This window comes from Tachypleus tridentatus, chromosome 4 (genome assembly GCF_004210375.1).
Source record: "Tachypleus tridentatus isolate NWPU-2018 chromosome 4, ASM421037v1, whole genome shotgun sequence".
Lineage (NCBI taxonomy): Eukaryota > Metazoa > Arthropoda > Merostomata > Xiphosura > Limulidae > Tachypleus > Tachypleus tridentatus.
In genome coordinates this window covers 10,574,125-10,599,029 of record NC_134828.1, presented here as the reverse complement: position 1 = coordinate 10,599,029, position 24,905 = coordinate 10,574,125, and the positions used below count along the sequence as shown (strand labels likewise).

Below are 24,905 nucleotides of genomic sequence, written 5' to 3'. Positions count from 1 at the left end.
GAAAACCAACAAAATAGAACAGAGGTCCTATTCCATTATTCCATACACCATTATTCAGGCATTTTATCTGTTTTGAGCACTCTAATATTTTCAAAGTAAACTTGCCAGGCACGCAACCCCAACATGTTGACATCCTACCAAGGAAACAAAGTCGTAGAATCTCATTGGTTCCCTCAAAAATCATCATAATTCTCGAGTCTTGGAGATACTTCTCAAATGGGTAGTCTTTCATATCACCAAGACCTTCAAGAATTAAAAAGAAAACAATCCTTGTTCTGAGGTTATGGATCCGTTTTGCTGACTTCCCTTACCTACATTATTCTATCGACTAGAGGATGTTCACCTTGGAGACCTGCTCAAGATATGGGTACGGTCCGGCACAAAATTCACACTCTCTCCCTCGGATTTTCAAGGGCTGACAGACGCGCTCCAGACACCTGTAGAGCTGCAGTGCAGGTGCAGTATTCCCATCTCCGGGTGAGTCGATTCCAAGAGAGGTCACTTTGTGCAAGTCAGTTTTATATTCTTGAATATGACTGCATGTGTCATGTCATTGTAACTTCTATCAACTTAGCCAGTAATGGTTGAAAGATGAACATAATAAATATATATCAATGTATAATGTTTTCATGTTATATTCTGTAGTTATTCCAGAAAGAAAAAATCACAATTTATTTTTATTTCCATTTTTTTTTTTTATGGTGGTTATGAGATCCATCAAATCTATGAAACATGTACAGAGATTTTGATTTGATATTGAAAATAACAGATAAAAGATAAAGTTCTTTTTAGATGAAAAAGAATTATTTGGAGGTTATAAAGATTCTACATGTGAAATTTGAAAATATTCCAATGCATAAAAGTATTTTTAATCTGAAAATGAAAATTATCCTGCACGTTCGATGGTCAACATTCCAAAAGAAAACATTTTATGAAAACATCCTCAATTAAAAAATCTCAAAACGTAATTCAAAATCCTGATATTTTGTGTATGCAAGCTTTGTAATGTTTACCAACAGCCTGCACAATTCTGTAAAGATATGCTGACATTTTCAAAAAAAAATCATAGAATAATTACTCTCATGGTTACAAGCTGGGTGGATTCCACCCATATTGTAATGAAAGGGTTATTGATTGACATACAATTTATAATTTTATGTTATTTCCACATGAACTTCTGGTTACCAGGTTGGACATTTTGGTATACAAGTTTTTCATGTGCAAGTTATGTAAAAAATTGGTAAACACAGCATCACTTTACTAGTATTTTTATTTCTACAAGATATCAGTGAAGAACTAGTGTCCATTTTTGGAACTAACTATAAATATTTGACTGATAGATAAGTTTCACTGACATTTTATGACTCACATGTCACAGTATTTCACATATGACCAAAAATAAAATGTAGTTGACCAAAATATCATTGCTGATACATTTTAACTTTGGAGGAAATCATTCTATAAAGAGATTTAGATATAAATGTTGTTTCCTGACAAAACACAGTGAACAACGTAACTTCATAATTCTGACCTAAACTTATTCATTTATCAACTTAACATCATTGATGGTGACAGTTTCAACAACCTAAGTCATGCCATCTACACTTAATTCTCTCCTAGTAAAGGAAGGAGTTGGATTACTTCAGGCCAGTCTTCGAGGGGCCACTTGCCATTTTCTTGCACATTGGGTGGGCTTTTCTTCCAGTCCCAAATTTTAACTGGTTCAAACCAGTTGCTCCCATAGTTTGCAAGAATGTAGTCCTTGGTTTGACAAGGAACACGCACCTTCAAATTCAGGAACTCTGTCCAACAGAGTGTAAACTTTGGAAAAATATACCTGAGAAAACATAGTGGAAAACAAAACGATCAGAAATGTGATATCTAACCAAAATAACTTGGAGAATAACTATATAGAATGTAAATCAAATCAATATCTTTCACACTGATCAAAACCCAGAATCATAAGGAAAACAACAATACTATTTTTCACTGGATGAAGTACCACTCGCATAACTGACAAGTCACACTAACTACCAAATAAAAGCTAGTACAACTGTGAGGCATCATGTGACTTGCTAGTGGAAAAGGTCACTGTCTTTTTTATATAGTATTTTATAATTTACAAAAATCTTTCCCATGAGAATGTAAATTTGATGCCCTAGTGGAACAACCCAATTCAATAAGTAACAAGGGTGAGAGAAACTCAGAAACTTTCTTGACCTACCATCTATATAATATACTCAAATATGTACAATGATTACGGAACAATTTCAGGTTAAGTAAGGGGATAAGAAACTTTTATTATGCTTACATACCATTTTAACTGCAACTTTCAAAATAATCATAAAACTCATTTCTACACAGTGACTTTACAGTTCATTACATAAGAATTTTATGTAATAACATGAAATTATGAGTCATATTTGAATCATAATTTCTGTTTAAAATTTACAGCTGAGATGAATATAACCTTTGTATCCTATAAACTTCACTGCATCATCTGTTGTTAATTTTCTGTTACCTAAGATAACCTTTTGATTTACATAAGTCTCTTTACATTTATAACTTACTTGCTGGTTTAACTACTTTTACTTTCCACTAATGTCACCTTACATTTATAACTAACATTCTTAATTGAGTTTTCTTCTTATGCATGATCACATTATTTTTACAATCAATCTGCTGTGTACTTCATAATGCCTTTACTACACCAATGATGCTACAGTTTTACATATTATTAAAATCTAAAACACTGGTGATGCTACAGTTTTACACATTATTAAAGTCTAAAACACTGGTGATGCTACAGTTTTACACATTATTAAAGTCTAAAACACTGGTGATGCTACAGTTTTACACATTATTAAAGTCTAAAACACTGGTGATGCTACAGTTTTACACATTATTAAAGTCTAAAACACTGGTGATGCTACAGTTTTACACATTATTAAAATCTAAAACACTGGTGATGCTACAGTTTTACACATTATTAAAGTCTAAAACACTGGTGATGCTACAGTTTTACACATTATTAAAGTCTAAAACACTGGTGATACTACAGTTTTACACATTATTAAAATCTAAAACACTGGTGATGCTACAGTTTTACACATTATTAAAGTCTAAAACACTGGTGATGCTACAGTTTTACACATTATTAAAGTCTAAAACACTGGTGATGCTACAGTTTTACATATTATTAAAATCTAAAACACTGGTGATGCTACAGTTTTACACATTATTAAAATCTAAAACACTGGTGATGCTACAGTTTTACACATTATTAAAGTCTAAAACACTGGTGATGCTACAGTTTTACACATTATTAAAGTCTAAAACACTGGTGATGCTACAGTTTTACACATTATTAAAGTCTAAAACACTGGTGATGCTACAGTTTTACATATTATTAAAATCTAAAACACTGGTGATGCTACAGTTTTACACATTATTAAAATCTAAAACACTGGTGATGCTACAGTTTTACACATTATTAAAATCTAAAACACTGGTGATGCTACAATAATCCACTTAATTAAGTCTAAAATACTGATAATGCTACAATTATACATATTATCTAATAGTGTATGTTTTCAACAGAAGATATGTAGACAAAATGGTCTAATATAAACAGGTAGTATTTGAAACCTACTTAAACTTCTTGCCTGTCCTCGCTTGAGTTCCTCCATTCCAAACATAGTTTGTCTCCTCATAAAAGAAAAATATGTCTAGCTTGATATCCTTGTCCTGGAAGGAAAGCTCAAAACTGTCTTCCACCTACAGAAATACCAACTATTATTTCAAGATAATACTTACTGTGCATTAGTGTTCAGAGGCACAACAAATAAAATTAATTGTTCATCAATTAATAGTGTAAACTTATCTAATTCTAGATTTAAATCTTTTATCATAATGACCATATTAAAAATATCATAGTTGTACCATTTCATGTTTCCAGTAAACATTACCTATATTGAGGGTTTTCTACGTGACTGTTCGGGCACTATAATATGGTCCACATTTATCACTGTCCAAAGTAAGCAAAGCCAGTTAGAAATTTTTTTATAAGACATTAAAAGCACAACTATGTGGGTTTCTAACACTTGCAGCTCAGTATTCTATACTGAAAATCCTTTGCAATTATTTTCTAGATCTATAACTGTTATTAGTAGAAGAATTTAATAAATATTCAAATATTAATAAAATCCTTGAAACATTATACATGAATTCCACTGTTACTTAATGCCAGCTGGGTAATTAGAGACATTTTCTAATGAATTAATCATTTGGCTCATTAATTAATTACATTCAACTAATAGATTATTCTTACACAATAACTTAAGGAAAACAAAAGATTATCCTCATGTGGTTTAGTTTTTGATTTTTAATTTCATGCAAAGCTACTAAAGGGCTATCTGCATTAGCTGTCCCTAATTTAGCAGTGTAAGACTAGAGGGAAGGCAACTAGTCATCACCACCCACCGCCAACTGTTGGGCTACTCTTTTACCAACACATAGTGCGATTGACTATCACATTATAACGTCCCCACAGCTGAAATGGCAACCATGTTTGGTGTGACGGGGATTTGAACCAGCAACCCTCAGATTACGAGTCGAGTGCCTTAATCAACTGGCCATGTCGGGCCTATTCTCACTTGAATTTGTTTTAAAAAAATTACTGTATAATTTTATGCTTAAGAATAAAGAAACATATTGTGAATACTTCAATTACTTGGAATAATCACAAGTAATAATTAGAAACCTTAATCTTGATAAGTTGAGAGATTATTTTAGGATGTTAATCAGTTTATTCATAATTTCAACTATAATAACCAAAAACAGTAATATTCAGAAACATTATTTTCAGTTAGTTGATTAATTTCCCGAGAGTTTATGTTTTTATACATTGAAAATGTATTTCCAACAGATACTTAGCACCCCTTAGCTTTTCTTGATAAGCACTGCCCTCTGTCAATGCAAATTTTAAATGCATGCCATTAGCAGTTCATTTCTCACTTCTGCATATCACATGTAAATTATTATGTAACAGCACAACAGATTCCTCGTTGTAATCAGCACCATCTCCATGTTTGCACTCACTAATCACTTCAAGATTGGTCAGAAGACCTACAGCACATACCATTGCAAGTGGGGAGACTGTGTGAGAAATGTGAGAGGAAAATGTTAACTTTCAATATAATATCTTACTTCCTATAGAAAATAGCTAGAATTACACACTGAACTTGTGTACAGCCAGTGAGAAAATGGTCTTTCTTTAGGAAGTGCCCAAAAATAGACCATGAGGTGTAGAACTAAAAAAGAAAATATCACACCTTAGAAGGAGAATGAAACACATCTGATCCAAGCATACTCTTCATTCTCTTATGACTGTGTTAAAAACATGAAGAAATCACATCATATATATTACCAATTAAAGGAATCCCTGGATGTTGAGTGGGTAGGGTGCAAAAGACCATAATGGTAGTTCATTCTCATCTAACACCTGCAGAACCTAGAAATGTACAACAGCTCATCAGTAGGCAGAAGATCACCTATCTTTCCACTTTGAAATGGAATTTGGTAGGGAATATGAGCTTCCATGCAAAAATTCATCTCCCCTTTTGCACATTTTCAATTCAACCAGCACCAGATCCACCATGAACAGATATTCAGCAGATACTAGGAAGAAGAAAAGCCCTGGTGAAATGACATCTTTGGTCCAAAACATGACAGCACTGAGTAGGGATTTTCAAGCCATGGTAGGAGGAAGATACTTGGCTACATACGTGTGGGTATACATGTGCTGCATCAACAGAGAGTTATCAGAAACCAACATCCAGTAGATGGTAGGAAGAGGGTTCACAAACCTGAGGTCCATCTCTAGTCCAAAATGTGATGGCATTAGGCATTTATCATCCAGTCCACACTAAGAGGATGAATACCAGCCAGAACACATGTGAGGACTTACTTAGCTAGACCATCTCCAATCAATACCTGGCTTACTGAGCACCATATTTGGAGGATGATAGTTATGAAGAATGTCTCAGCCTAAGGAACAAACTGCAATATATGGTAGTGAAGGGGTTCAACCAAATTCTGGTGTTATCTGGAATTGCATATCAGATCCATGGCAGGAAGAGTGCCATACCATCAACATAATTCTAACTGTGGCTGGGCCATCTTAAACCAATACCAAACTTTCTAGGAATGTACCTCTGGAGGACAGTAGAAAGAAGGAATGCCAAGGTGGGAAAAAGCAATTTGTCAGATGTATATATTTTAAAGAATGTGTAGTGCTACAACCAAAACCTGGAATTGATGATAATGAGAAACTCACTCGAGGTAAAAATGTACTCTCAAGACAGCTGGTATGGGTATTAAAACTTTAATTAAAATAAAGTAAAAAACAATGTTTTGACCTTCTTAGGTCATCTTTAGGTTAATAATGTTGTTCTGTACTTTATTTTAATTAAAAGTTTTAATATCCACATCAGCCATATTGAGAAGTACGTGGAACTGTACATCAGGTCCATGTTAAGTGGTATATGCCATTGATAGCAATAGAATGCCATCACACTACTTTCAACTGAGTGGTGTGATGCATGAATCAGGAGGACACGCCTTCATGGTCCACCACCCCAGCATTTAGGAGCTAATCAGTGGCAAGGACTCCCATACTCCATTAGAAAAAAGAAGTGAAAAAGATGTTGGAAAATCCAGAGGACCAGATCACCAGAGACAATACAGTGGGCAACTGTGATACAATATTTTCAATACATCTGGTGTTATTTAGAATTGTATGTAAGGTCTGTGGTAAGAAGAGTCTTAATACCATGGAGCATCAGAGAGGGACAGCAACTCCTATCTACTTTGCTTGTGTATGTTCACAAAGGTAGGGTCCAAGAGAGATATTTATGAAGCAAAAGACCACTACATAGAACTACTAGTGATCCTGTGGAACATCCCATCTCTATGGTGTGCATAATTTAATCTTATGATGTAATTTGTTTCAGCACAAATGATGGTTAGACAGAAACACACAATCAACAACTAGTGACATCTGGAATTGTATATCAGGTCTACAGTAGGAAAAGTTGCACCATATCTGACAGTGAACATGTTCACAGGATAAATAGAGCACATAAAAAAAAAAGAAGTGTCTAGTGAGTACAACTTACCAGAGAGGGGGATCCACAATACACTGACAAAAAAGGCCCTTGTAAATAAATAAACAAGTACATAATAAAGAAAACCTTAGTTTGTAGTATAAAAGAAAATGGTGACATATTTGCAAGTAAAAACAAGATGTTTGTAAAGTACTACTGTCAATCAAGAAGTGATGAAGTTAATGGAAATGTGTAGAGGGCGCTCCTGTTAGTGGAGAGCTGCTACATAATCATTTAGTTACATGTGGATATGCAGAGGTGGTAGCTTGAAAGTTAGTGACAAGGACTGAAAATTTTCATCAATAGATAGAGGGCAGTAGCAATCAACAATATCTATTTTGTGAGAGGAAGTAAAATATTGTATTGGAAGTAATTTATGTAACTATACTTTTGACAACGGAACAAATCAAACAACCTAAAATGGCAATAACTGAAAACATTAGTTGATTATTTTAAAGGGCACGAATCAATATAATCAATCACCTTTCTTAATCAACCAGCTCTAACCAATTCCAAACAAAATATTGCATTGTTATAATCTACAATTGTTTGAACACCACTAACACATATTTCTTGTTAAAATGCTAAACCGATTTATTAATTATGGCTTACACATTCACCGATTTAAGCTTCTGGAAAGTGATGTATTTTCATACAGGTTTTAATAAACGTTCACTCCATTTTGCAAGTCAGGATTTTTAAAAATTGTACGAGATAGTTTACAAATACTACTAAAGATCTTTTCAGTTTACCTGAAGGTGGAACATTATGTTTTATTATTCTCTTAATCTAGAGCACATGCAATAATACAATTCTGGAATACCTTTCCAAACTGATGGGTTAATGGGATGTTATTAGTAGAAAATTCGGGAATAATTTCAGGGCGATAATCCTTGATCCAAATACCCAGGTCAACATCTTTGCTGTAGGATATGATATCGCACTCCCTAAAAAATCCTACAAAGATATAAAAGCTACATCAGTGTAGTAACTTATAAATCAAATGGAGAAAAAGAATTTCTGACTTAAAAGCACAACAAAGCAAAACATTTTTACACAAGTATAAAGAAAATAAAATATCACTGTGAAATTAGAATTATCGTTTTCCTTTTCCTCAGAGGTCAAGTGATTCCAATGTTAAATTAAAACTGTGTAGATTATTGACTGAAACAATTACACATTACACACCAAAAGTTCCACAATTTATTGCGTGAATATATATGTTTTATTCTCAAATTTTATGTTATATAAACTTTAATATTAAAAAATAAATCCCTCTCATAACAGATTTGTACCAATTATTTATTAAATTGATGAAAAAAGGAGAGAGAGAGAATATAAAAGTTGTATATATATATTCTAATTAGCTTCAATTTATTACATTATCATTTCCTTTCAGTTAGTGTTAACAACTTCAAATGAATATTGTGAAACCACTACTAACATGACCAAACAAAACACCACCATTTCATCTTTTTTACTCTTCTGTTTCTCTAATCAAAAGAACATTTTAATGTCACTGACTACAAAATGAATTTGAGATAACACAAAATATCATTACTGCTAAAGAAACTTCTTGTGTACCGAGGAAAAATGAAACACGTCACTGTAAACTCTCAGATTTGAGAACAAATGTCACATCATATGGAGTAGAAATATAAGACTGCTGACTGTATATCACACAAAACTTTACACGTTGTCTCATTAGGTTGTGAAAACAATCATTTCAATAACCACTTCAGAATACATTAATTAACTTGCTTCAACTTAAAACGTTTATGTTCGATAAACTAAGTTTATAAAATAACCAGAGGTTTTAGATGGTTATTTACCCCGAAGAAGTGTTAAATTCCAGTTTCTGCTATTTCTGTATGATTGTTTTCTATGATCCACAGTTCTTTGTCACATAAAACAAGCACAGTAACCATATACAATAATGTAACATGACTTTAGAAACTAAAATGAATAATTAATTTTTGCATTTCTTTACCTAGACATGTACCACTACTCAGCCAAAAGGGAACACCTAAGCCATCCAATATCTCTTTGGCTTTTACAAGAAGTTTTTTGGCACTTTGCTGAAATAACTGGGCCTCTGGACTAGTGTCTTTTCCATAAGTCTCCTGAAACTTCCTGGCACGATCATAGTTACATTCTATGAAGGCCACATCCTTTGGAGATTGTAGAAACACTGATGGATTGACAGGAACTTGCACTTTAATGCCATCGACATGAGCAGCAACAATTTCTACCCTGTAAAAATATGGGAATTTAATCGGTCTTATATTTTCTCTAATTTATTAAAGGATGTTTAGGTTTTTATCCCCTCCATCTTAAATTATTCATGTATATTATTTTTGTTGTGGAGTTTTTATTTCTTATTTTATTAGTTCCATAAACTGACAAACTTAGGCATCTAATTACAGATCTGTTTCTATATTGTTCACTACTGGTGGAGTATATGTATTGGGCCATACTGGTTGATTTTATGTTTTGCCTATTAAATCACCAAATGTAAAGAGCTGACCAAACAAGCTGGTTGAAATGACTCATTTTCTAAAGGAGACCCCATCAGTAACCAATGGATTAACTGTAATACATTCATAGATCCACAAATGATTCAGTAAATAAACAGTTTATAAAAAATGTTTAAACTACTAATGGAGAGCATGTAGACCCTATCATGAATTCAATAGGGAAAAAAAACAAAGGCCTATTTGTCATTTGAAAATTACTTTTATATTTAATATGCTTTTAACTTCAAAATCTACAATATTATGTCTGTCTTGTCACATTAATGTTTATTTATCTTAAAAAAGACTGGGTATTTCACAATTGATTACCAGAGAATTATTGAACTTGCTTTTTCTGATCATGTGAAGTAGAACTACATTGAATATAGAGAAATCAAGTATTTTAAGAACCCACAAGTTTAAAATGGACATTATATATTTAATATTTTCCTTATTCATGGTTCTCTTCACAATGAACAGATAACTGGAAAAGCAGCAAACCAAATCCCCTCAGGACCATCTACTCACTGACAGGAATTTAACTGTTTTTCATCTTCAGTTTTTTCCTTATTCATCCCTTCAAATTCAGTAGAGGGTCAGTAAATCTTCTACAGGGATTTGTCTCACATTCAATCCTTTCCTTATTTATCACTTCAAACTCATTAAAGGGTCAGTAAATCTTCTTCAGGGATTTGTCTCACATTCAATCCTTTCCTTATTTATCACTTCAAACTCATTAAAGGGTCAGTAAATCTTCAACAGGGATTTGTCTCACATTCAATCCTTTCCTTACTTATCACTTCAAACTCATTAAAGGGTCAGTAAATCTTCTACAGGGATTTGTCTCACATTCAATCCTTTCCTTATTTATCACTTCAAACTCATTAAAGGGTCAGTAAATCTTCTACAGGGATTTGTCTCACATTCAATCCTTTCCTTATTTATCACTTCAAACTCATTAAAGGGTCAGTAAATCTTCTTCAGGGATTTGTCTCACATTCAATCCTTTCCTTATTTATCACTTCAAACTCATTAAAGGGTCAGAAATACGCTTCTACAGGGATTTGTCTCACATTCAATCCTTTCCTTATTTATCACTTCAAACTCATTAAAGGGTCAGAAATACGCTTCTACAGGGATTTGTCTCACATTCAATCCTTTCCTTATTTATCACTTCAAACTCATTAAAGGGTCAGTAAATCTTCTTCAGGGATTTGTCTTGCATTCAATTCTTTACTTATTGACTATTTCAGGCTCAATACGTTCAATGAATCCTTTAAAGGTTAAAGGTTAAACAACATGCTATATAAATAATGTTAATAAAATGTGCTTACTTTTCATATGCAGCCTCTTGGTTGCTGTAATTCAGCTTATCTTGAGAGATTCCCCATTTATTCAACTGTTCTGAAGAAAAACCCAACTTCCCATGCCACCAGAAATTTCCAGATCGTTCCTGAAAAATGATGATAAGCACGAGAAACGTGTGATGTTTTGATGATACGATGACATGAAGTGGAATGTTAACTTGAAAACCATGACGAAGAAGAGATGGATTTAGACCGTTACTCAGAGCAACACTATATCCATGGTCTTGTAGATCTTCTCTAAAAGATGCCTAAAATAACATTCAAAATTATCCATTATTCTTGGCCTTATATATCATGTTATAACAAAGTATTTTGTCTTTGAATGTAACTTAAGTACAACAAATTATCATTGGTAATTACACTTCAAGCCAGTTCTACAATAAACTTCAAAATTCTGAAGTTGGACATAACACATAGTCATTTTACATCAAGTTAAAAATCAAGTACATCAAAGTCTTATGTGTTTTTTTTCTTTCAGAGTCTATTCATCAACTTCAGTGCATGAACATGAGCAGAAAAATTTGCCAATACTGAAACTTTCTAAGTGTTCACAAACAGCTGTATCCTTCTCTCTGTGCCTACAGAAGTTGCCTTTTTAATACACTATTTTATGCCATTAACATACAACTTCTGTAGACACAGAATGTTCCACATTGATTTTAGTGCAGTACTTGCTTTTTATCATAGCAGTTGCCAAAAACCCAGCTTTGCAGAGATAATGACATCGCAAATGTAATTAGGATTCATAGAGCTTTAGCACTGAGCAGTGGATAGTCATCTTTTACTGATATCCAAAACTCGGATAGTTCCATGCTGCCAAGTTTTGTTTTTAAAGTCTTGTCACAAGACAGCTTAATAAGATTTTCTTCTTCTGCAGAGGTAAATTCAGATGGAGCCTTAGCCTTGAATGGGTCTTGGATCCATGCAAACTTTTCCATATTTTCTGGAAAGTAATTCTCAAACCATTCACTGAGCTATGTTAGGTGCTCCTCAAAAATAGGTTTAGTTTGTAGGTCAAATAAACTTCATTGGATGATGTAACAAACTGCTGCAACAGGGGAAACAGTCTTTGCCACCATCTTCAATCATTTTTCTTCTCCATATTAGTAACTTTTATCTGAAGGCTGAAACCTTCTCTGCAAGTTTCAGAAAGAGCAGAAGAGATTCAATGCATTCAGTTTTTTAAAGACATCACACAGGTTTGCTTATTTTGACAAAAAATCAGAATCCAAGAAGTTTTTAGCACATTTGTGTTCTTCTTAGAGATAAAAGTAAAGTTCCTGTCATAATTCTAACACACGGGACAGTACACTTCCATGGAGTAACCCAAATTCCTTTCCTTTCATTTTTACAATTAGTTGATCATTGAGGTCTTCAGCCATGTGTTGGATTCTTTGACTGATACTATTGTTGGATAAAGGCACCTTTGAAAGCAGTCTTCCAACAGACTCACCAACCATAATGTCCACCATCAGTCTTCCAACAGACTCGCCAACCATAATGTCCACCATATCCACTGCAGCTGGTAAAATACGTTCTTCCTAGATGGTGTAAAGTTTTTACATTTCACAAGTCTATATGCCACCTTGTAGGATGCTAGCAAAGCACTACTGATGCTTGTTTCAAAAATGTATCTTTTTATTCTTTCACTTCTTTTAACTTTCTGGTAAAATAATCATAGGATTTACTAGCCATGCTAGGATGATTGGTCTCCAAGTGGCATTTTAGTTTACTTGGAAGCATGCACTCTGGAGCCAAAACCTTTAGATATAATACACACTGTGGACACCCTTCATGATTGACATCAACTGAAGTAAAACCAAAATCTAGATAACTATCGTCATATCTCCATTCCTTCACAACTTCACCACTGGTCTCTGGTTCGCCATCCATTTCTTCACTCCCACACTTCTGAATGTTTGAAAATCTCTCCATTTTTATGCACAAGGACTAAAAATCAACAAAATAATTCATTGAATTTTACTAAACCTCACAAACATTTGATCACAACATCCTTCAATTATTTCGATTACTGACAGACCCAGAGAGTCGACAAGTATTTACAAAATCTAATAAACGAGAGAGTTTGAGAAGTTACTGACATAGGGGAAAGTACAAGTACACAAAAACATATCTCAAACATTCAAGAACATAACTGAAAGGATTGTAGCGTGATCTAATGTTAAAACTGTGAACTACCTCGAGCTAATAGTTTGCACAGCATCTGACAGATGTTGATATCACTGTGTTTCCCTTGAAAATTTGAAATTCCCCAGGGAGCCACAGTTTGGGAAACACTGGATTAGTCAATTATTTTATGTAGCACTAATGAATGGTTATAGGTTATATTTATTAATTACTCAACTTTAACCCTTAAGCAAAAGAAATGTAGGTAGCAGCATCAATTGATGATAGCTGCCATTTAACGGTTAAACACATATTAAAACAATAAAAACTATTGGTACTTCTTGAACCCACATGTTTTTCTTATATCATGGACACATCTACTCCATTATCAAGTTAGGATACAGGATGACAGTTTTACATGGATGAAAAGTTTGGACTGAGAGTGAGCATTATTTTATGTTAAATAACTTATGATGATGCCTTTACTGATGAAACCATGGTTGTAATAAATATTGTAGTTACAAAATGCACAATTGATTTATTTTACCTCAATTACGTAATTATGAAGTTTCACCAAGTACCAATTATCATAAAGGTTAACTACTGTACATTTTTCACACCAACAATAAAAACAGTTCAAATTTAATTATTTAAGGATAATCTACACAAACGTGTGAAGTTTCTTTGTGTTGTAACTTTGCTAAACTATAAATTATTTATTTAAAATGGTAAAAATTTTGAGAGGTTTTAATTTCACAATCACTGACAATGTAATGATGTTGGTGTTATTTTGGATAGTTTGTGAAGTTAAATTAATGAATTTCAGGTAAGGTTTATGTGAAACTGATATCTGTTATTTTCAGAAGCAGTTTTTCATAATAATACATAAACACTATGAACTTCATCAATACTCATTAATTTATCACTTTAGCGAGTTAAACAAACAACTGGAATACACTGCTGACCAATTAAATTGTAAGTTTATTAATTTGATGAACCAATACTTAAAGTCTGTTTTACGAACTTTAGTGCATGGCTGTATGATTAAAAACAACATTAATCTAATATATATCTGGGTAAAATTGGTGAAAACCTACCTTTTCCAGTTCTCCGGCAAACTGACTAAAAGTGGCCAGATATGTAACCTTCTGGTTAAAACAAATTAGCTGACAAGATACGGCACTTGTGCCGTTGTAACTCTCTATTTTCTGAAGAACAAGGGGATCTATCAGAAACAGAGGAATTCCATTTCTTCCTGTCAACCACACAATGTCATGAACTAGTTGCTTAATGAAAAAATAAAGATTTTTATATTTCTGTTCATAAATCCTTAAACTACAGGTTATCTGTAATAAAATAAACAATAAATTCTACACTTCACAATTTAATAGACAATAACAGGGAATGAAAAAACTATGTGTGTGACTAAGCGTGTAAAAGTTTGTCACCAAGGGCTAAGAAATTATAAGAAAATATTTTAAAACCATTCAATAAGTCCCTTTGTTATCATATACAAACTGCTACATTAAATATTAGACCAAGTAATAAAAAAACAAAACACAAACATGTTTAACATCTGGAGTTTTGGGGAAAAAGAAAAGTAGAGATCCTATTTTTTAAACAACCACTTTTAAAGAAATTTTCCACCCCTCTATTTCATGATTGTTGTTTGTTTTCTACAGAAAACTTCTGTTTGATATGGATGGACTCTTTGGAAATAAGCAACACATGGTTGAGGATTGGACAGATTATCATTTTTCTACACTAAAAATAGATTTCTGATAGGTACCTCCTCTCACAAAAAACACTTTCCTCATCCTCATCTACCTTCTAATGCATTGAAAGGAATTTTTTTTTCCTTATCTCACTGGCCTTTATATCACCTCAGTTCTTTATTTAGCATGCACAGTGCATGCCCTAGTCCTCCACCAATAGAAATATAACACCCACTTCTGGAGCAGCTGGCTCCCTCTGCATTATGTTTATTGTACCTCAATTAAAGATTAATTAAGCATACCAAATAATAGCTAAACATTGGAAGTAAAGAGGAAGGGTGGAAAGTGTGTGTGTGTGTGAGGAAAATTATAACTTCCAATATGATACATACCTACACTGATACAAAAGTTAGAATTTCACATTGAATAGGTAGAAGGGCTAGTGTGGCATACAAGTGATGCCCAATAGAAAGCATCCACAGAAAATCAAACAGGTGTGCTCAGTAACTGTAGAGTAAAGGAACATACATGTCTCTTGCTCTTCAGAAAGTGTTGTGAATTTGGCAGAACTGCAGACCAAAGCACAAAATAATGGCCTTGGAAAACATTGGAGCAAGACTCTTCTGTACCCTAATTGGACAGATGAGGTTCCATGACCCACAAGGTGGAGAACATTGCCAAAGAATCAAATGAGTATATACAGTGAGACATGGCTCAGTTGAGCAAACCACAAAAATGTATATATGAGAACCATAACCACAAGTAAACAGAGTGCTATAGTGCAACCAACAGGAATTACAACAGAGAAGTATACAAATGGCAATCACCAGAGTAGCTTCCACATCAAGTGTAGGAGACATGATTTACTCCAAACTGAACTCATAATTATAAGGCAATGAGTGGATCTCAACTAAACCATAAAAAGAAATATTTATTCTCTTGCTGATATTACAAACAGGAAAAAACAAGTTATACTCAACCATAAGTGCTGGGAAGTAAACCACATGCACCCAGTATTACGAGTAGCATGTGGAATGTCTGCTCAACCACAGGAACAGGATATCTTACATCCCCACAACCAGCATTATGAGGAAGAGAACCCCTGAGCTTGCACATTACAAGCAAGGAAAATTCATCCTGCAACTGGAATTACTAAGACAGGAGACATCTACTAGTCTCAAGTGTGAGAATAGGGTGCAATCAACCTGAATCCAGTATTATAAAGAGAATCCAGAGGTGGCTGGTCAAGATCCATCCTACATCAAACCTTCAGGAACTATAATCCAGGAAAGAGAAGGAGTGAGGGTTACCAAATTTTACCCTCCTCTCAGTAGAGTGTAGAGTTAAATATATGCATGCTACACTCATGCCTGCCTCCACGACCCACCACCCCAGTGGATGGAAAGTCTAAAGGAATGACACACCACAGAAAGTGCAATAAGAGACCACAAAATCCTATTTTGAAAAGCACACAGCTCCTGATTTATTCAATCAGAGGAATGGCAGAACTGCCCTTCTGCTTTACTTACGATAGTCCATGAGTAAATACATGAGTAAAGCAGAAGGAGAGTTCTGCCAATCCCTTATTTGAATAAATCAGGAGCTGTCTAAAAGGGGTATAACATATCTCTCTATATATGTTGGAACCTTAAAGGGAGTAGGTGCAGTTTTATACTTTTAATGGTAAAGTAAGGCAACACAAGTGACTAGGAACACTCTATACTAAGTGGGATATGAATATGTAACACATATGGAGCATGAAGAACTGCCAGAGAAGGACACAGCTAGATACAGCATGTAATAAGAGACAAAAGTATTAGTAGTTCACATTATGGTCTTGACAATCTCTTCCAGAGGATGATGAACATGAGCCACCAGAAACAAGGTGATATGTCAAAAGAGATGAGTGAAGACATGATGAAGAAGGCAAACTACAGAGGAGAAGGTGGAGAAAACAAACTGAATAAGTTGGCAAATCCAAATCATAAGGGTATTGGGGTGGGTAAAGGTCATGAAACACCAATTGGCTCCAGGAAAGACACAAACAGGAACTACAAATGGAAGTCATATGAGCAACAAACCCCCTTAGACTGCATAGAAAACAGAAGGCAATCCCAGACCAATCAGGAATGGATGTGGAAAAGGGATGAAGAATATGCAAAGGCAGGGCAGTGGAGGGAAATCAAGACTGAGCCACCCAGAGAACCAGACAAGAGGTGGATTAAGGAAATAAATTAAGGAAGATGTATAGTGGGAAGGATCCTCCATACTTGGCAAAAAATTATACCAACCCAACCTTGAAACCAAGGAACCAAAAAAGTCAGTAGAATGCCACCCTTATGGGTGGCAAATATATCTATGTGCTAAGTGTCCAGGCAAGAGCATAACCACCAGATAACTGAGAGTAGAGGAACCACTCTATGATGCACGTGGTACTACTCATATGTAACTAGATTCAAAATACTGGGAAGAAGACATTCCAGAGCAGTATCCTGCAGTAGGCAGGCCCAAAAAGTTGTAGCCCCAGAGTTGAAATACAAAGGAATCAGAACTAGGTGTCCATCTGCTTGTAGAAGACCACATAGAAATTAGCAGAATACATGAAAACCACCTTGTTTCACAAAATATGGAATATAAGAGAGAGAGCTGTACAAATAATGCAAAGCACCAAACTGAGAAAGGACGCACAGATTCATCAAAGCCCAGTATCTGGAAATATCCAGGGCATCAAGATATATACTCCAACCAACAAGAGTAGCATCAGTGAAAGACAGAAAACCTGAGAAAAGGTGGAAGAACAACACCCACTAAATGACTGTTCTACCACCAAACAACACCAATCTGAAGAAAAGAATAAAATTCAACCAGATGAACCAAGACATCTAAGCAGTAACTAAAAAAGAACAATTATATGATACTAGTATTAAAGTTACATAAGTTAGCTAAACATATCTTATGAACAAAGTACCTTTTAATATCAACCTGAAAAACATAAAAAATGTATCTAGTCAAAATACACAAAGTACCAATAAGTATCTAAACAATAATCCATTTAAGTTGAAACAAGCAAAGTATATCTATCTTACCAAAGTCAGAACTTTAACGACAGGAAATACTTGAATCTTTCAGCATGGGCCTGTTCTCTGGGGTCAACCTCATAACTACTGTTTTGCTTATTATAGTCTTCGTGCCATAATTGTTAAATTAGTATGTGTATTTTCATAAACAAAATATCAGATTTTTTATTACATCCTAAGATTTCTTAAGCAATGCTCTTCTCATGCTTTTCTTTTTGTATGTTGCCTGTCCAGCATGCAAAGTAATTTTCATTTTGAGATTAAAAATACTTTTATGCATCAGAAAATTTTCAAAATCCACATGCACAATCCTTCTAATGTCCAGACAGTTATCTAACATTTTTTAAGATTTTTTTTTCTGTTACTTTCACTAATGAATCTTTCTGCAGGTTCAATCAATTTGACTGATTTTGTAATCACCATAAAAAAATTTAAAATATATAAATTACACCCTTTTTGTTCTAGAATGACTACTTAGACTAAATAGCTTAAGTTTTGTAATATTGAACATTGATATATATATATATATTTATTATTGTTATTACATTGACCTTTCACCTGTGCCTGGCTAACACAATTTAAAATGATGAGGCTTATATGCCCTCATGTTACCATATCCAATAATATAAAACTGACCTTTAATCTTTACAAAGTGGCCTATCTGGGGTGTGTTTTAGTGGACTAGTATTTTGTAATATACAATCACATTTCAATAATTGTACATTATATATGTATACAAATTATTACCATTTGTTACTAAGTTCCTAAACTTTTCTTAAACCACAGAACAGTGAATAAATAAGTAAAGTAAACAATTATCTCTTCTAGTTATGACCTTTGCATGGTTTTTAATTGTTGTAGTTTACTAAGCCTCAAGGAATTTTGAACATAGAGGATGTGAAATGAATAATTTTTTTTTTTTTTTAGGTTTTATATATACATTTGAATAACCAGAAACTCATAAATTACTATATCAATATCACAGAAATCCATAATAATTTATGAAGTTTAATAACTAAGAAGTTCTTGAGTTCTTTGAAATATATTTCAAACAGGCTACCAACTCAACTTACCAGCACAAAGGTTTGTCTTGAAAGAAAGAGATGACACTGTTATACTTAAAACTGGCTAAGAAGGCCATAAGGAGGACATTCTGAGCTTTCAAATGGTTATTCATATCATATACAGAAATAAGTGTATATATATAAAGGGCCGATTCCAAAACTGGAAAGAGGTGAATGGGGTCATTGTGTTTGATTCAGCCCGTTAGCAATATCTCAGCAAATAGATAAATAGGAGGTTCTTATTTTATATTTTAGGTTTTAAATATCAGTAACTTGAATTCCTAATACATACAAAACTATAGATTTTGTTATTTTGACATAATTTGAACCAGTGGTAAATTTGACATACCACATGGCACACAAAAATTGATAGGTGTGTTTTTGTGATATTTACTTTTTAAATTAAGATTATAAATAATGTATAATAATAGAATTTGAATTATAATCTAAAGTTTGATACCACACCTAATGACAAATTCATGAATTATTAGTTCAATAAAATTTGGAACGTGAAGAAACAAAAGTGATGACATGACCTTTGATTCTTCATCCATGTGGAAATGGTTAATGGTCAAGTGTGAAAATAAGAAGAAAACCATACAATGGGTACCTGAGTTACATCAACTGCAGGTACAGTAACTTAGTTTGTAGTACACAAGTTGAAGTATTTATTGTCAAGCCACTGGAAGGAGTAGAAGGAAACAAGAAGTGGAAATCACCACAAAGTTGAATGACTTAGTGTAAAATAAACTGGATCAAGAAACATGAAAGTAGCAAAATCACCCATGTTTCAATTACACAAAAAAGCCAGAAAATGCTTTGACCACAATAGAGAAGGTAGTCCAGGTTACATGGAAGAAGTATACACTCGACAAACCAAAGTGTGTACCACCTTGAACCTGAGGCCTGGAGAAGAAAAATTTGTTCCCCAAAATAGCATTGACCATGTTGAGAATCCGGAGAACTACAGCTGCTTAAGGAGTGCTTGTCATGCTGCTATTGGTGGATGGTCACTGAATGCGCTTGGCATGCCAAATAAGCAGCATGAACTTAAGGGACATAAAGACTGGTGAATCAAGCAAGAATTATTATTTTTTAAATACGATAGAGATGCAGATGAAGATGAAGAAAAGATATCATGTGAGACGTGGTACACATAATTTCAAATTCATAATGCTACATCTGTAATTGGAACAATTTGAGTAAATGTGATAAAAGAAACTTTGTAATATAATTTAGCAAAATGTTATATCATAAATTAAATCCAATATGATTCACCAAAAGAAATCTTGCCTAACTGTCCAATTATCTGTTGTTCCTTTCCCCAAGGATGTTACTTGTTATTTATACAATATGAAAAGGTGTGGACGTGGTGTCCTTAGATTTTTCAAAAACATTTTGATTTCATGCCATATAAAACAGTAGCTAAGAAAATCATGTTAGTATGCGTTTGGGAAAACTAGTTAATCAAACTGTAGGCAGAAAATATAAGGTTGTTATAATAAAGTCCAGTCAATCTTGACCCTTCTTACTAAAGAAACGACCCAAAGATTAGAAATTAAGCTTCTGCTTTTTCATATTCACATGATATTGTTAGGGGTATAAATAATATATCAGTAAAAGTCACAGATGACACCAAATCTTTGGATATTTCTGGCTACACCGAAGATCACTTGGTAACTTGGACAAATATTTGGCAAACGACCTTTTAGTTATTTTAAGTGCAGGAAAATACATTTGAGTTACCATGGTAACTTTTAGCATTGATGAGAATCCATTTAATAACAATGACTGATGGAAAGAATAGTGCTGGATAAGCCACCAAGGCAGTGTTACTGGTAAAACTAATATAACTGTGGGTGTGACATCTTGGGTGAAAGTCATACATTAAATAATAAAGAATAGTGACTTATTGGAAACAGTTTAGAGTAGTAGTACTCCAGAGGAACAAACTAAGGTATTTTATTTTATCTTGAGAAAAGAATGGTAATATGTGATCTTACTAAAGTTTATAAGATTATTCAAGAAATCAGTATGATAAAGGTCCATGATTTCTTTGTTCAACGAAACTTAGGATTAGGTTGTGACAGCTTTATTTTTTATTTTTTCTAATGGAGTGAATAACTGATTCAATGAGTGATTTTAAATTTTTAATTTTTTTCAAGGGTGGGTATGCAAGGATAGCTTTGAAGGGCCAAATATGACTTTGTTGTCCATGTCCTGTTATCTCTGGAGAAAAATTCCTGCTACTGAAATAAGTTAAAAGTTCCTTAAAGATTGTATTTAAGCTTGGTTGTCTCCTAAAGTTGAGTTACTGTTGTATAGACTTCTTTCAAAACTGTGCAACTGTAAACACTGCATGTAGAAATGTTCATACTCACCCAAACAGAATCAGTTGTATGATGTTCTTTATCCTCCTAGCAAATACAAAATAAACAGATGTTTATCACTGAAACAGTAAGCAATACGTGTTGACACTAATAAGAATTATAAAAAAGCTGATAATCAAAACAACTATGAAACACCATATATAATGTATTCAACTTCTGAATAATGTAAATATTCATGATAAATACAAAACAAGCCCAGGGCTGCAGACACAGAAGTTCTGCCTGCCACAGAAATAGTCATAAATCATGTTTAATTTTAAGAAGAAACTGTTCAGTAAAACCCCCTGTTAACACTTATTACTATTCCAACATACACTATACACATTCAACAGCAGATACACAGTGTTATTAATATTAGTATGTTAAATAATTAGGCATGTCGCTTACTTACTGTGTTAGCTTGTTATATTTAATCTATTATTATTTTAACACTGCTTCTGTTGTTGTCTGCATGCTACAATATGATATTTTTTCTTATTCTTGTAGTAAAAAACCATCAGAACAGTAAGTTTTCAAACATATTTTTCAATTTTTTGCAAAGAAAAACATGTTGAAAATCCAACTAACAAATGAAACAGGCATATAAAAACACTGTGTATGCACAGATATCAGTGTTACCTCATAAATCAAAGTATGAAGTATCAACAGTTGAATTATGAGAAGAATTACACTGATGATAACTAAGAGTATAACAACACGAAACTGTTTCATCTGTCCTCTCAACCATTTGATGTTCTGGTAGGTTTTCAAGCTGAAATGAAAAATATACATGTATATTACATTTACAATAATTACATACCACTAGTAAAAATACATTATAGCTAAAGAATGGCCTTTTAACAATCTGTAGGTGGTAATCTGAAACTTAACAGTGACAACCAGTTGAATTAAATGTTTCCAATGCAAAGAAAAAATTGAAAATCTCTTAACAGTCAAAATCTGCCTCATGTTTTTGAATAATTACATATGAAAGTTTAATGTATGATTAAACTGATGTTCTAAAACCTTTGCATTCAACTAGATGTGAAATAACCATAAACTACCCACAGTAATAAAACTTTTGTTTTTAATAGTTATCAATCACATTTGCATATTCTATAAAAGTCAACTGACACCAAGGTTTATATTATTAAATGTGCCGAGTTTAACAGTAAGTCACTTACTGTCAGACTCAGCACATTCCTAATAATTATTAACTCTTTAAACTAATTTTTTTGTGCATCATGCAGGAATTATTTCTATGATGTCCAACTAATTACCACAATTCCTTATAAAATTCCCAGTATAAAAAACATGTAACAACATGGCCTGGATCAGTTTTCAGCCAAAGTGACGTAAATGTTATTGGTTGCCCATAACACTGAAAACAGAACACAATTTGGAAATATACAACTCCTGCACTTATTACTTTTGTTATTAATTATTTTTGTATGTAACACCAATAAAGTTTTAATTGGTTGTTCTGAATGAACCCAGAAGCAGTGATAATGTTAATTAAACAAGGGATTACAATTCAGAATTTTCTTTTTCAAATATGGTCCATCCTCTGAGAATGTCACAAATTTATGTGTATAATAAATGTAAGAATTACATGTGATAGTTTGAATAGGTTAGAAGGTAAATTTTACAAGGATTACAGCAAAAACCAAAACACATTATAACCATGTGCAATGTAACAGTATGGTGAAGAATGGTATATAAATACCAGTGTAAAAACTAAAACCAAAAGCAATGGCATAAGTATGCCCTCACTATATAGGGGGGGAGGTCCTGATAAACATAATTAAATGAGTGAGCTCAGTTACTTCTTCAAGTGGCAGAAGGGGCATTGTTTTGCAGTTCCACCACTGTGAAAAGTATTAAAACAGTGTTATATACAGGGTGGCCCATATGTCCCTACCCATCCACGTTATTATGTTATATTCAATTATGCACGTATTATAAATGTTTTTTTTTTTTCAGAGAAATACAGCCAATGTAAGCCCAGTTACACTCGACAGAGCGTATTGTGACAAGTACGTGGGTATATTATACAGTGAGAATGAGGGACAGCACACAGATACACTGGATACATAACATATATGGATGGGTAGGGACTTACAGGCCACCCTGTACATAACCTACCAACACTATGACTTTCAAGATCATGCCAGTACATCTAGTACTACATATTTCCACACAATCAACAATTAATGAACAATAAATGTTAAGTGATTTGTTAAACCATTTTGTACATATGTATCGACAAATTATGACTATATATTAAAATGAATAAATATAACATTTTCACTCCTTAATGCTATTATTTTACAAGTTACATCTCGACATTTCAGTCACTCACCTTTATGAAAATATTGTGAACAATATGATGTTATAAGGAATAATTTCATACAAATACTTACAACTACAGTTAATGGTTGACCCCAAACTCTGAAATGAAACTAATACTGATAATATATGTCATGCTTTAATTTGTAGTGGCTTGAATAAATTTGCTGTCAAATACTAAATAAACAACTCCAAATACAAAATGTAATTAAGTGCTTACACACAAGCTTTAACAGGCTAATGGTAGTCGGACTGAAAGCCAGATTTTACACACATTAAAACAAAGTTTTCGATACGTTGGTGTTATCATGGCGTTGTTTGACGCTATTTTGATGATTTTTATGTGTCAAAAAACAAAATTTTAAGCTATTTCTATTATCGAAATGACTGTTAAAAATAACTTAGATATTTCTATATTCTGGGTAAACAATAAATATTGCGCTTGAAAACACTTCGCCCTCTCGATTTTCTGTTAATACTTTTCTCACAAGTGAAACTTAAAATATGACTATTGATTGTTTCAATTTTTTAAAAAACATTAGACAGCTGACTTTCGCTATGAAAATTAGCATTACTGATGTTATTAATATTGAAACTATTGGGCTGCAAAATTACGTTTACTTACAATTAATATTTTCTCAAACCATTAAAATTACATATTGTCATCAATGAGAATTTGCTAAACTTATTCACCTAGACTTTTAACTTTATATTTTACATAAACTGTTGTCATCGCAAAGAGCCAACATAAAATGTATTAAATCCAATTTTACTTCATAGACTTTAGCACAATTTTTAAATAATATTCCAGTAACAGTCAACTTCTTTCACAAAAGAACAAGATACGAGGTGAGTTATGATAACGGTTTTGTTTTATTATTATAATTATTTTTATGACAAACTAATACTATAATTATAAAGCGGAGTCACTTCATTTTATATTATCTCACGGCCAGTAGTATTAAGAAATTGCAAAATATGTGCATTGAGGTAATAGTTTACTTCACCATAAGGTTATACTGAAAAACTAAGAATATTCTAGTTGAACAAAAATGCTTAAAGTTTTGCATCTCGACAGAGGCGTCAATCCAATAAATATATATTGGAATGGTATAGAAAAATAAATAACTTTTACAAAAAATATATCTTACTATTAGA

The 24,905-nt window shown here is 33.1% G+C and overlaps 1 protein-coding gene across 4 annotated transcripts; it reads right to left on the bottom strand.

Moving 5' to 3' along the window:
* Nucleotides 1-670: 670 nt before the first annotated feature.
* Nucleotides 671-24,233, bottom strand: LOC143248557 (ribitol-5-phosphate transferase FKTN-like). Of its 4 annotated transcripts, none has more exons than XM_076496992.1 (9): nucleotides 23,822-24,233; nucleotides 22,038-22,170; nucleotides 21,411-21,446; nucleotides 14,271-14,519; nucleotides 11,014-11,294; nucleotides 9,157-9,419; nucleotides 7,990-8,123; nucleotides 3,653-3,777; nucleotides 671-1,837 (listed from the first exon to the last, which is right to left on the bottom strand). In XM_076496992.1, exons 2-9 carry the CDS (start codon nucleotides 22,128-22,130, stop codon nucleotides 1,606-1,608), a joined length of 1,413 nt encoding a protein of 470 aa, XP_076353107.1. In that variant the 5' UTR covers nucleotides 22,131-22,170; nucleotides 23,822-24,233; the 3' UTR covers nucleotides 671-1,605. The 4 variants fall into 4 exon arrangements, with proteins under 4 accessions (XP_076353107.1, XP_076353109.1, XP_076353108.1 ...); XM_076496994.1 differs by having other exon boundaries at nucleotides 14,271-14,459; XM_076496993.1 differs by having other exon boundaries at nucleotides 14,271-14,459; nucleotides 23,968-24,217.
* Between the last annotated feature and the right edge of the window lie 672 nt (nucleotides 24,234-24,905).

What these genes read in the sequence shown, in the direction of transcription:
- LOC143248557 (XM_076496992.1), bottom strand. Translation starts at nt 22,130, where the DNA reads ATGAAACAGTTTCGTGTTGTTATACTCTTAGTTATCATCAGTGTAATT. An exon ending in TTGCCGGAGAACTGGAAAAG is followed by an intron (nt 11,295 to 14,270) that starts GTAGGTTTTCAC and finishes ATGTTATTTTAG; the next exon opens with GCATCTTTTAGAGAAGATCT. An exon ending in CAAGAGGCTGCATATGAAAA is followed by an intron (nt 9,420 to 11,013) that starts GTAAGCACATTT and finishes ATATTTTTACAG; the next exon opens with GGTAGAAATTGTTGCTGCTC.